General features: G+C 34.3%; 1 protein-coding gene across 2 annotated transcripts in view; it reads left to right on the top strand.

The window, feature by feature from the left end:
- Positions 1 to 13937, top strand: part of IPO7 (importin 7) — a 47776-nt gene that overhangs the window by 15216 nt on the left and 18623 nt on the right. For both annotated transcript variants that reach the window (XR_003900373.1, XM_029915418.1), the window contains exons 4-12: positions 1214 to 1372; positions 4855 to 5011; positions 6510 to 6599; positions 8755 to 8849; positions 9199 to 9283; positions 11740 to 11874; positions 12523 to 12622; positions 13576 to 13652; positions 13809 to 13925. Coding sequence is in view for 1 of the 2 variants with exons in the window: in XM_029915418.1 (XP_029771278.1) it covers positions 1214 to 1372; positions 4855 to 5011; positions 6510 to 6599; positions 8755 to 8849; positions 9199 to 9283; positions 11740 to 11874; positions 12523 to 12622; positions 13576 to 13652; positions 13809 to 13925 (1015 nt within the window). In the remaining variant the exon portion in view is untranslated. The remainder of the gene's footprint in view (positions 1 to 1213; positions 1373 to 4854; positions 5012 to 6509; positions 6600 to 8754; positions 8850 to 9198; positions 9284 to 11739; positions 11875 to 12522; positions 12623 to 13575; positions 13653 to 13808; positions 13926 to 13937) is intronic.

Genomic DNA, 13937 nt, shown 5'->3' with positions numbered 1-13937 from the left:
GACCTGAACTGGAATCAGGAGTCAAATGCTTAACTGACTGAGCCACCCAGGAACCCCTAAAAACCTGTCATTTTTATAGCAGTAAACTTAACAAATGCTGTTACAGGCAAATTTCTTTTTATTTTCTTACTGCGATTTTTACACTTATAAAAACCTAAAGCTTTTAAACTTCTTGTAAAACTTGTGAAATATAGTATGATCAGATGAATAGGGGTAAAAGAAAGCTTTAGAATCCTGTCATATACTTTATATTTTATAGTCTTGGTTTTTTAATTTGATTTTTTAAAGTTTATTTTGAGAGAGAGATATGCAAGTGGGGGAGGGACAGAGAGAGATGGGGAGAGAAAATCGCAAGCAGGGTTCATGGCTGCCAGTGCAGAGCCCAATGTGGAGCTCAAACTCATGAAACCGCAAGATCATGACTCAAGCTGAAACCAAGAGTTGGACACTTAACCGACCGAGCCACCCAAGTACCCCATATTTTATAGTCTTGATATATATTTTTTAATGTTTATTTATTTTGGAAGGAGAGAGAGAGACAGCAGGAGCAGAAGGGAAGGGCAGAGAAAGGAGACATAAAATCTGAAGCAGTTTCCAGGCTCCAGGCTCTGAGTTGTCAGCACAGAGCCTGATGTGGGACTTGAACTCACAAGCCGTGAGATTGTGATCTGAGCTAAAGTTGGATGCTTAACCAACTGAGCCACACAGGTGCCCCTGTAGTCTTGATATTTAAAAAGCTCTTACTTTTATATGATTTTGCAGAATTTTTAATGAGAATAGCTATGTTCTAAATGAAACTTGTCAGTTGATGATAGTATTATGGGGTGAAAAATAAAATCACCTACATTAAAACAAATTTTAATGTTTTTTTATTTTTGAGAGAGAATAGCGTGGGGGAGGGGCAGAGAGAAGGGGAGCCACAGAATCCAAAGCAGGCTCCAGGCTCTGAGCTGCTAGCACAGAGCCTGATACGGGGCTTGAACCCATAAGCCGTGAGATCATGACCTGGGCTGAAGTCAGATGCTTAACCTACTGAGCCACCCAGGGATCCCCAAATCACCTGTACTTATAACATTTGTTGGGTTTCTTTTAAATCACTAAGAACAGGTGGATTTTGCTCAGTGACTTATTTTTGTCTAAACAGCCATTTTCTTTGAGCAGAATTTATCTAGGTAGCATTTCTTCTTCTTTATTGTTTATTTTTTACTTTCAGGGTACAGCTTACTACATGCATTCACCATATCATCAAACACGATTATCCAAGCCGCTGGACTGCCATTGTGGACAAAATTGGCTTTTATCTTCAGTCTGATAACAGTGCTTGTTGGCTAGGAATTCTTCTTTGCCTTTATCAGCTTGTGAAAAATTATGAGTAAGTGTCTCTCAATTCCTACAGAGATTTCAGAAGTAGGAAAAGCTGGAAATTTTAAGGTAGTCTTTGAACATCTAAAATTACATTTGGTATATAAAAATTAGTGAATTATATGTTGATTTTAATTCAGTGTTTTCTTTTTGAAATAGCATTCTTATTTTTTACAATCGCTTCTGTTGATTCAACCAAGAAACTCCTTATGCCCTTTTTTCTTATTATCTGTTTCCCTACAAAAACTGAGTTATCTTTAATTTCTCAATTTGGGCTCATTAATTTGTGCTGATTAAAGGCCTAAACTATAGATAAGCTTTTTTAAAATATGAAGGGTAACAGAGTACTTTGAGCATTAGAGCTCTTTGTTTAACATGTGGCTTTATATGAATTTTTTATCTTAATTTGGGGTCTTGATAAAATCCTTTAAGAAGGATATGTTGAAATTTCGTATTATTTTTAATCATTGTATTTTGAGAGATCCTGTTTCAATTTGCATATTTGAACAATTTATAGTTCATATAAGTAATTAGTATCAGTAAGGTATTAGGTCAAGGGATCATTTTAGATCTTGGTTTAGGGATGAGAAAAATATATATAACCTTGGAAGTTGAGGTGTAGCACAAAAGTGGTAAGCCAAATGTGGAAGGGATTATCTCCAAGTGTGTAGTGAAAGTAATGAAATTTGTAGGCACTTAAAAGTTTTGATACTAGAAAATTATGAGGAAGTCATGTGGAACACTTAACACCATGATGGTGGCTTTATTTCCAGTCCTCACAGCTACACAGATACCATTGTGAGCCCTCTGATTCTGGGGCTTGTGGTTAGCCTCCAATACCCTTTTTGGGTCCCAGTTCAAAGTAGCTGATGAACTGCTGCTTTTCTTCTGAGCAGGAGAGAAATACCATTTACAGCATTGGTACTGGTGTTTTCTTGTGTTCCCACCAGCTACCCATCTTCCTGCTAAGGAATGTTCCAGCTGTTGCTCCAACCTCTGTCAGAGTGCCAGTTGTTGTAGTTCTGGTAAGTGAGTGACTAAAATGAGAGAGAATAACAATAATCTGTTATTGTCATTGAGGAGGTTCAAGTCTCTCCTGTCCTATAATCTTAGCAGGAGAGAGTGTGACAGGGATTTTTTTTTTTAATGGGAGACATAGGAGGCTGCTACAGTATTGAAATTCCATCCAGTTCATTTTCTGCCAGTGTTGATTGTGGAGCAGAAGGTGTTCACAAGGAATCTGTGTGGACTGAAGCAATTCTAAGAAAATTCATGGAGAAATTGGATGTTGTGGTGGTCTTCAGGAGCATAGATGCTCAGGAAATGCTTGTCAGTTGAAGGAGCACCGAAGGAGCATTTGGAGGGGAAGGCATGTTACACCATATGGAGTAGTATGAACAAAAAATGAAAAGAACAGAGGTGGAAATGAGATACTGTCTTTAGTCGGTAGTGAGGAGACCACTAAATGGTATGGATAATTTCTATTGGAAGGTGGGGGATAATTTTGGTCTGGTAATTGAGACCATGTTAAAGAGAGTTTTGAATGCCATGATGGAGAATTTTGATGTGACTCTTGTAGATACTGATCTTCCTTTGAAGATTTTTTTTTTTTTTTAAAGAAAAAAGTGATGGACTAGTACTTAGGATTTCTGGTGAGCATAGCTCACTAGATTGGCACATTGTAGCCTGTGGTAGTCCGCTTTTATTGGTGTCATATTTTCATGCTTTCAGGAACTTTCAGGTCTTAATGGGATAGTAATTTGTTTCCTACCATAATTATTTTCATATACCAATTAGCTTAGATTGGCAACTAGTACCATCTAACTTCTAGTCCTCTCCTTGATATAGAGAGGGAGGTAGGAAAGAAGAATGTATAATATGAAATGGGTACTCATACACTCTTAATGTGGGTGATCATCTGGGTTGGATAAATGGAGAGAAGCCCATAATATAGTTCTATTTTTATTTTTAAAAAGAAATGTTTTCTATAATTACTGTAGTTTATATAATCAGATTGGAGAATGCAAAGGGCTTCCTTTCATAAATTTTTTTTTAATCCACTGTACAGATAATGTTTTAAAATGTATGCTGCGTGTAATTTCTTAGCACATGAAAACAGTACTTAAAATAATGTCAGTTAATTAATAGTCTCCATCATTATTACGGAGAGCATTTGTCTTGATGTTTTTTTATTGTGGACAGTTTACTTTGGTTCTAATTTCATCCTGTAGGGAAAAATGAATCTGACCTTTTTACTTTTACCTTTTAAATATCAAATATTCAATTCTTAAATACATTTTCTTCCTTCAGGAATGGCTACCAGTAGATAAAACTGGAGTCAAGTAGTGAACACCAATTTAAAGTGGTTTAGATTAATCTAAAAAGATAAATTGTATGTTTTAGAGTAATGACTTAACAACTAGTCTGTATTTTGCAGAGTTTTCTGCCTGTTTTTTAATAATGGAAGCTGAGGTGTCTATCCTACATTTCTAATCCATTAAGTTATTTAAATTTTTTTTCATTGAAGGATATTTGACCACTTTTTAAAAATTGAAGTATAGTTTAGTTTTTTAAGAAATAAACCAACAGGTCTTTTTAAACAATACCATTAAAATGCTAAGAAATCTATATGCGGAAATTTCTCAAATAGGTCAACAATTCTTTACCCACGTCCTTGACCAAATGTGATTCCGAATTCAAGATTTTTTGGATTTTAGAAAGATAACAAGGTTTACATGATGTATGTTAAACACTTCTTTTGAAATTGAACCATCACTCAGTAGTCAAACACTGACTATTATTTTTTTCAAACCCACATTATTATACCTGCTATAAAATATGTGAATATCCACTCTGTTGGGATAAGTGAAGGTCATAAAAATCCTGTTGAATCAGGTTTTGTTGCCAAATAGGTTACAAAAGACCTTCCTGTTTAGAGTACTTTTATAAGTTGAATATTTTCTGCTTTATAGATGCCATTTCTGCCTTAATGCTCTTGGATTAAGAGCATAACAAGGATGGTAATATGATTTTATATCATCAGCTGCTAATATTTAAAGTCAAGTCATTGTAGCCCCTCACTTGTATCAGTATTCACAAATAGAGACTCTGTAGGGGTTAAGAGGGCAGATCTTTGATCTTGACCGCTGAGGTTCATACCTTGATTAGTATGCAGGGAAGGATACTTCTCTGTGCCTCAGTTTCCGCAAACTATGAAAGTAAGGATACTAATGGAGCCTTGAAGATTATTGGCTTCATAATGAATGCTCAGAAAATATTAAATATTATTTCAGGTTTTTCTTAAGTTGCTTTTGCTTGTGATTTGGTTCTATAGTTGGTTTTTCTTTTTCTTTCTAGGACTCTAAAGTTGCTTAGGAAGTATTTGCTTATATATTTGTGTGAACAAATAAGCAGTTTAATTTTGTAACTCATACATATAAATCGAGTCATGAAATAAATTCTTACAGAATTAGTTTGTATTCCTACCCAAAGGTACAAGAAACCAGAGGAACGGAGCCCATTGGTAGCAGCAATGCAGCATTTTCTACCAGTTCTAAAGGACCGTTTTATCCAGCTTCTTTCTGATCAGTCTGATCAGTCTGTCCTTATCCAGAAACAGATTTTCAAGATCTTCTATGCTCTTGTTCAGGTAATTTTTATAAAGCAGTTTTTACAAAGATACATTAAAAGACAAAGCTACTAAAGGATAAAGAATTTCCATGTCTTAATAGTTTCATCTGAAAATCTAGATTAAATGGATCATTTGCTAGTCAAATATGAATTGCCAATATTGTAAGTTAAAGGTCTAACCAAGCACACTTCCCTAAATACACAAACAGTTCCAATAAATCTTAAATTATAACTGGTCAATCTTAAGCCCCTTAAACCATCTAACACTGTTTACGGCCTTCCGCCTTAAGCATTCATAAGTCTGAAAATCAGTTTATACTACTGAAATTACAGTTTATATCTAGCATGAACTTAACATGCCAAATGTACCTAGATTGTCCAAGTAATTGCAAAACCTATTCCTAAGCTTAACATAAAAATACTAATACTGTCGACTTGACTTGACTGACACACAGTAACGGGCTTCATCATTTTTACATATTGTAAATCTTTCTGTGATAAAAGATATCCACTAAGAAAATGATTGTATGTATATTCTCAGCGGGATGTAATTATTTATATGAAACAGTTTTTCATCAGGGTTCAAAGTCTGGTTCTTTTTGTGGCATGTAGCCATAGAAGGATTCATCTCATCTACTAGGGTCTTTGGTTCAATTCATGCCCTTACTTAACTTTTAAAATATCATTTAACTAAACCCGTCACTTTACTTCCACAAAGATTGTAACTGGAGCACTCTGTTGTTTGGTTGGATTTTGCATTTCTTTGCTAACTCTGTAGAGACAACCTGTTATCTCCCAGTCTTAAGCAAAGGGCACTTTAAAGTGATTTGGATATACACTATCTGCATACTGTTTTTGTTTGTTTTTTAATTGGTAAGAGTATAACTTTTTTAGATCAAGTTATTTTTGTGAATTGTTCTTGGGCATAGGGCAGGATATTTACCTCCCCAACTAATTTTTTGACACTAGCACACCCTGGTATCAAAATATAGCCCTTTCTCACTTGTGAAAATGGATATCCTAAAATTCTAAATAGGATATTGATTTTATGAGCCAATTAAAGAGAGGATTTATCCAAGGAACACAGAGTAGATAAACAGATCAGTTTTTGTGATTAACTCATTATACGACAAAAAGAAGACCTGTAACCATCTTTAAGAATACCAGATAAAGCATTTGACCAAATTTAGTAAGCATTTCTCCTTTCAAAAAACCTCTTAAGAGTCCTGGAATAGAGATTTTCTTCATTTGACAAAAGACATTCATTAGAAATCCACAATGTCACTCCTATGATGAAAATAAGATTATGTTCCCAGTAATTTTGATGACAAGGATGCCTACTGTCATTGCCACAATTCTCTATTGTAGATCAGCCAAATAAGAAATTTGCTTGTGTAACTAAACAAGAATTGTGGATTACATGAAATACTTTTTTGTAGGTTTTGTGAAGAACTAAAGGAAGTGAGATTTTTCTTTTCTAAGAATTTTTAAATAATTGCTTCTTGATTTTCATTCAGTATACATTACCACTGGAACTGATAAATCAACAGAACCTGACAGAATGGATAGAAATTTTAAAGACTGTTGTGAACAGAGATGTACCTAATGTAAGTAAGTCTCTTTTTGTTCTTATATTACTAAAATATTTAATTATCTTTTGAAAATTTTAACTGATCTTTCCTATAAATTTATTAAGAGTTTATATAATTCATAACACAAATTATTCTAGATAAAAAGACCATTTTTTGTTTATATATATGCATATACTAAGTAAAAAGTTGTAAAGGGTTATTTCATATATTTAGGTACTTATATATAGATCACAAGTTGTCTGCTCTTCTGATTACATCACCTCACAGCGTTACAAAATTCTTATGATAAGAATTTTAAGGATCTACTCTCTTAGCAACCTTCAGGTATACAGTACAGTATTGTTAACTACAGTCACTATGCTGAACATTACATATCCATCATAAGACCCAAATGTATAATGTATTTTAAGTGCTTTTACATACCTTAAATTATTTAATTCTCAAAAAAATCCCTCTGAATTCATTTTATATAGAGACCTAGGGGCGCCTGGGTGGCTCAGTCAGTTAAGCCTCTGACTTCAGCTCAGGTCAGATCTCACGTTCGTGGGTTCGAGCCCCGCGTCGGGCTCTGTGCTGACAGCTAGCTCTGAGCTTAGAGCCTGCTTCAGGTTCTGTGTCTCCTTCTCTCTCTGCCCCTCCCCCTCTCATGCTCTGTCCCTCTCTGTATCAAAAAAAAAAAATAAATAAAAATTATATAGAGACCTAGATGGGTTATGTAATGTATCCAAAATAATTTTACTAGTGGCATAAGTGACACCAAACTCCTGTTTTGTGTTTATTCCTTAAATTTTTATCTAAAAAGAAAAACATTGTAGAAGAAATAAATAAGACATTTCTCCAACTCTGCAAGAAACTAGTTTGGTGTGTATTTTTCTGTACACATTTAATAGATACAAAATATAATTTTGTTTAATTTATTTTGAGAGATAGAGCATGGTCAGAGAGAGGGAGAGAGAGAATCCTAAGGTTTCATGTTGTCAGTGCACAGCCTGATGCAGGACTCAGTCTCAGAAACCATAATATAATCTGAGCCGAAACCTAAGAGTTAGATGCTTAACTCCATGAGCCACCCAGGTGCCCCTGTAATTTTTATTTTTTTATTTTTCATTTTGATTTTAGAGAATATGAGAGGGGGAGAGAGAGAGAGAGAGAGAATGAATCTTAAGCAGGCTCCACATGGAGCCTGAGCATGGAGCCCAACGTGGCACTCAATCCCACAACACTGGGATCATGACCTAAGCTGAAATCAAGAGTCAGTTGTTCAACCCACTGAGATACCCAGGAGCCCCACAAAATAGAATTTTAAAAGTTTTCATTTGTATACTGTGTACTTTTATGGTACAATTTATAAATATGCACTATAAATAAGTAGTCCAGTGAGTTATCCATTCTATGTATCCATGTAATCACCTAAAATATTTGCTGCTGGTTAGTTTTGGTCATTCCTACCATTACCAGTCTTGTTTCTAGCACCATAAAGGTTAGTTTTGCTTGTACTAGAACTTAATAAAAGTAATTTTTTGTATTTGTCTTCTTTTGTATAATGTGTTTATGATATATATTCATATTATGTGGTAGTAGTTTGTTTCTTAATGTATTCATGTTGTATTGTGGTTCTTTTTTATTGCCAAGAGTATTTTGTTGTGTGGATATACTATTATGTATCCATTCACAAGCTGATGGACATGAGTGGTTCCAGAATTTTAGTAGGACAAATGAAACTGCTATGAATGTTCTTACAGAAATCTTTTTATAATCATAAATTTTCATTTTTCTTGAGTAAATAAGAGTCTCTAAGACTACCTCCAATTCTCTAGACTATTTACATCTGAATAACCATGAGTAACACTGTTTTTACTTTAGAAACATTTCATGTTACCTTTTAGAGAACTTTACCCAAATTTGACTTAGAAAACTGAAAATTTAGGGACACCTGGGTAGCTCAGTCAGTTAAGTGTCTGACTCTTGATTTCAGCTCAGATCATGATAGTATGGTTTGTGAGTTAGAGCCCCACACTGGGCCTGTTCTGACATCATGGAACCTGTTTGGGATTCTATCTCTCTTTCTGCCCCTCTCCCAACTCTCAAAATAAATAAACAATAAAAGAGACTTATTTTTTAAAAATCAATCCCTTTATTTATATATTTTTAAATAAATATCTCTTTAAAGGAAACACTTCAAGTTGAAGAAGATGATAGACCTGAGTTACCATGGTGGAAATGTAAGAAATGGGCTTTACATATCTTAGCAAGGCTTTTTGAAAGGTAAGCTTCTCTCAGTATATGATGACTTAAGTTTATTTTTTCAGGCTCTTGGTTTCATAAGTGTTGATGTATAAAGCATTAAAAAGAAACCGTATGGGGGCACCTGGGTGGCTCCGTCAGTTTAGCATCTGACTCTTGATTTCAGCTCAGGTCATGATCTCACGGTTTGTGGGATCAAGCCCTATTTTGGGCTCCATGCTGACAGCAAGGAGCCTGCCTGGGATTTTCTCTGCTTTCTTCCTACCCCTCCCCCTGCACGTGTGCACACTCTCTCTTGCTCACTCTTTCTCTCTCTCAAACATTAAAGGGGAAAAAAAAAACAACGGGCATTTTAATAATGTTCTTTTAGATATGGAAGCCCTGGCAATGTTTCCAAGGAGTATAATGAATTTGCTGAAGTATTTCTGAAGGCATTTGCTGTTGGTGTCCAGCAGGTAAGTCTAAGAATTGTTCTAAGTTGAAAAACATGGCATTATTAGGTTAATTTCTGCCTTTTTATAGTTGATTGGTATCCAAAGTTGTGTGAACTCTGTAGCAGTTCTCATTTTTGGTCTTAGGTCTTCATTATTCTGTTTAATCTTTTGAGAACCTCCACAAACTTCTACTTATATGAGTTACATCTAGTGGTATTTATCATATTAGAAATTAAAATTTAAGAGTATTCTTTTAAAAATAATAACAAACTTATTATATATTAACACAGAATACATTGTGTGTGTGTGTGTGTGTGTGTGTTTTTAAGTAACTGTTTCCCCAACTGAAAAGTTTTTAGCAAAAGGAACTGGCATCATTAAACATTTTAACTAATATTTTTAGTATCTGGCTTAGGAAAAGACAGCTATATACTCATCTACCTATGTAATCAGTCTGTTTTGTTTTGGTGGACATAAAAGTGTGGCATGGCCTCAGAGATAAGTTGGAAAAGGAATGGCTTTTTTTTTTTCTTTAAGTTTATTAACTTATTTTTGAAGGAGAGTGCAAGCAGGGGAGAGAGAGAGAGAATGTATCCCAAGCAGGCTCAGCACTGTCAGTGCAGAGCCTGATGCAGAGCTTGAACTCACAAACCATGAGATCATGACCTGAAATCAGAGTCAGATGCTTAACCTACTGAGCCACCAAGGTGCCCTGGAAAGAATGTTTTAATAGAATTCATATAGTTTTGGAAATTCTTTGATACCACATCAAAATTTGATAGTGGTAGTTTCCCTCTCTCTCTCTTTTTAAGTAAACCCTACAACCAACCTGGGGCTTGAACTCATGAGTCCAAGATCAAGAGTTGCATATTCTATGGACTGAGCCAGCGAGGTGTCCCAGGTGGCAGTTTCTTAAAAGTTAATTGCAGTATAGAGTTTATAAGAACAAATATTTTATATTCTGTTACATTAACACCTGTTAATCTATATTGCACTTTGAATGGGTCTTTTATCCATACATGATTTTGTAATGTATGGTCATTTGGAAAATTAAATGAAGATATTCCAAATGTTAATATATTTCATTATACATATATTTTTTAAATGTTTATTTATTTTTGAGACAGATTGAGACAGAATGCGCACAAGGGAGGGGCAGAGGGAGACACAGAATCTGAAGCAGGCTCTAGGCTCCGAGTTAGCACAGAGCCTGTTAATGGGGCTTAAACCCACGAACCGTGAGGTCATGACCTGAGCTGAAGTCGAACGCTTAACCGACTGAGCCACCCAAGCACCCCTCATTATTCATATTAAGAAACAATTACAGGGGCACCTGGATGGCTCAGTTGCTTAAGGTGTCTGACTCTTGATTTTGGTTCAGGTCATGATCTCACAGTTCCTGAGATTGAGCCCCTTGTCAGATTCTGTACTGACAGCTTGGAGCCTGCTTGGGATTCTCTCTCCCCCTCACTCTGCCCCTCCTCTACTCTCATGCTTTCTCTCAAAATAAATAAACATTAAAGAAAAATAAAAAATCACATTAGCTAATATCACCACTGATGTCATTAGAAATATCTTTAAATATTGGAAAGCTGATTAAAAAGATCTAAGTGTTTAGGTGTATGATTTTGAGAATTCTAATTTTTGTTTGAAAGCTCAGATTTTAGCACCGGTAACATATTTGGTTATTTTTCTTGAAGGGTAAGAGCTCTTTGTGTTCAATTTTAAGGAATGATAAACACACAAGTCTAAATAACCATAATTTGTTACTTTTTCTTTAAAGTATATTGTGTTTGATAGGAAAAGCTATTTCATCTTTTCTTCCAACCATCATACTTCGATATTTAGGAAAAATGCTACATGTATATTCCTCATTTAATAGTAAGAATGTTCTTAAGGAAAGGTTGTTCTGCAGTTAATATGGTTGTAAAGAATATGATGGCTGCTCATACACTTTGGTACCTGTCACTACTTTATTCATGTTAGGCACCAGAAGTTTTGCCACCATTGATGCAGAGGTCACACAGTAAAAAGGGCAAGTAAAGTCTTAGCATTATTATGAAAATGGTTTTGACCTCACAGACCTGTGAGAGGTCTGTGGGCCAAATCTTGACAATATCAAGTAGAATTAGAACTCATGGCAGACATGGTTTGGGCAAGGTTTTTTGGGAGGTAACTAACAATATATGGCTGTCTCAGAAAATTGTGTTAATGTTCAGTAAGTAACCCATGGTTTTCTCTTTCTATACTTAATCAAAAACTAGTCCTTTGACATAGTATTAAACAGTTTGTTTATAGGAATACCTTGGGATTAAATATGGTTCTCTAATACATACTCTTAAAAATAATTTCTTTTTAAAAGAATATGGTTGTTATTTTATAATGATGATTTTGGTATTAAGATATATAAGGTGTTTTTGCTGGCTTATAGAGGTTAAGATTTCTATTTAACTTTGCTCAAAAATTTTTTTTCAAAGGTTTTATTAAAGGTATTGTATCAATACAAGGAGAAGCAATATATGGCTCCCCGAGTTTTACAACAGACATTAAATTATATTAATCAAGGAGTTTCACATGCCCTCACCTGGAAGAATCTGAAGCCTCATATACAAGTAATAATTTTCTACCTGAAGTGTTTTCTGGAAAATATAATAGAAATAACATTAATTACATTAATATGAAAATGCACATTTTGTTGACTTGTGCTTTTGTTTTGAGATTATAGCAGGAAAATTAGACCATACCTTGACAAACTTATAAAAGATGTTTTTTAATATTTAGATTACATTTTAATTTAAAACTATTATCTTAAAGCTTGCCTTTAAATTCTTTTTTTTTAACTTGCCTTTAAATTCTTACTGTTGGCTTATTATTATAACATTTTAGTTACGTAATTTGGAGTAAGTAAAGGACTACTTCACTAGATTAGTCTTGGGAATAATGAGCTTAGAGACTGTTTTCTATGAATAATGTATTTTCTTTCTTACAACTACAGGATATGATGGACTAAAATGTCATAGTATTTTTCTCAGAATACTTAATTCCTACCTATATACACATAAATCTTATTTTATAATTACTTGTTGCTCAAAGGGTAATAATATGTACTTTGATAGTTGATCTGAGAATTATTACTGAAGTTTGATACTAAGCTTTAAAATACATCTTATAGGGTTGCTTTTGCTTTAGCACTTAACCAAAATTCAGGGTCTAAATTTGAAGACTGACTTAACATTACCTTCTTAACTTTTAAATCACAGGGCATTATCCAAGATGTTATTTTTCCATTGATGTGCTATACAGATGCTGATGAGGAACTTTGGCAAGAAGATCCTTATGAATATATACGCATGAAGTTTGGTAAATTTTCACTTTCTTAGGAACAAAATGTCAGTAACTAACTTTGTATAATAAACCTAGGGGAGTTTTAAGGCCTCACCTTTGGTACTAAAAAAATCTTTATTTTAATGTAATTTATTCATTGTTTAGACTTTCTAGGGTCTATTCATAGTTATGGCATGATCAATTTTTTTTTTAAGTTTATTTTTGAGAGAGAGGAGAGAGCACAAGCAGGGAAGGGGCAGAGAGAGAAGAAAGCAGAATCCAAAGTAGTTTCTGGGCTCTGAGCTATCAGCACAGAGCCCGATTCAGTTCTTAATGTCACGAAGTGTAAGATCATGACTTGAGACAAGGTCAGACAGCTAACTGAGTGAGCCGCCCAGGCACCCCAATGATCTTCATTTTTTAACAGACACATCTATAGTAGTGTTACTACGTTACAATTTGTGGATGTGTTTCTGGAAAATGCCAGAATTGTTACAAATTCAAGATTACACCTTAACACTAAGTGTGTAAACTGTGCTTTTGGATCTCGTGTCAGTCATCTCATGTGTGGGAATTGATGCATAGTGGAAGCTGTATCACATGGAGTGTCTCCATGGAACTAAGGAATTATAATTTGGCTAATGTTGAGTATTAGTTCTTCTTCCTACCAAAGGCTTTTGTATTTGCAGTAGATTATTCTTTTGTGACTGTATTATAAAAATCTAATAGCAGTAGTATTTTGTAGTAAAGAAAATAATCCTTAGGAGAAATTGATGGATTAACATTTTAATTTGTACAGAAAAGACATGAAATTAGGCTATTGCTAAATTATATAGGAATCTGGGTTCATTTTCATACCTTGCATGAAGATTTAGAAAAATTTTAAGGTCTGTTTTTTTTACAGAACATCATTTGTAAATTATGTGAAAATGTTTGTTGAAGAAATTGGAATTACTGGGTTTTGTAATAATTTTAATTTTATTCTTTAGATGTGTTTGAAGATTTCATTTCTCCCACTACTGCTGCCCAAACACTTTTGTTCACAGCTTGTAGCAAGAGGAAAGAGGTAGGTTATTTAATGTAGATAACTTTTGCTTTAATATTTAAAATTTGTTCAGATTGTACACTCAGCTTTTAATGTTAGCCATGTAAGTCATTATGTCTTTTTGTTTTTGTTAAGGATTGTTTGAAAGTCCAGTAAAGTATCACTTTTTTAATCTAGGTACTGCAAAAGACCATGGGATTTTGCTACCAGATTCTTACAGAACCAAATGCTGATCCTCGAAAAAAAGATGGAGCCCTGCATATGATTGGATCTTTAGCTGAAATACTTCTCAAGGTATTTCTTCTT

Source organism: Suricata suricatta, chromosome 11 (genome assembly GCF_006229205.1).
Source record: "Suricata suricatta isolate VVHF042 chromosome 11, meerkat_22Aug2017_6uvM2_HiC, whole genome shotgun sequence".
In the NCBI taxonomy this organism is placed as follows: Eukaryota; Metazoa; Chordata; class Mammalia; order Carnivora; family Herpestidae; genus Suricata; species Suricata suricatta.
Note: the sequence above shows the minus strand (reverse complement) of the source record. Positions and strands in the feature narration are given on the sequence as shown.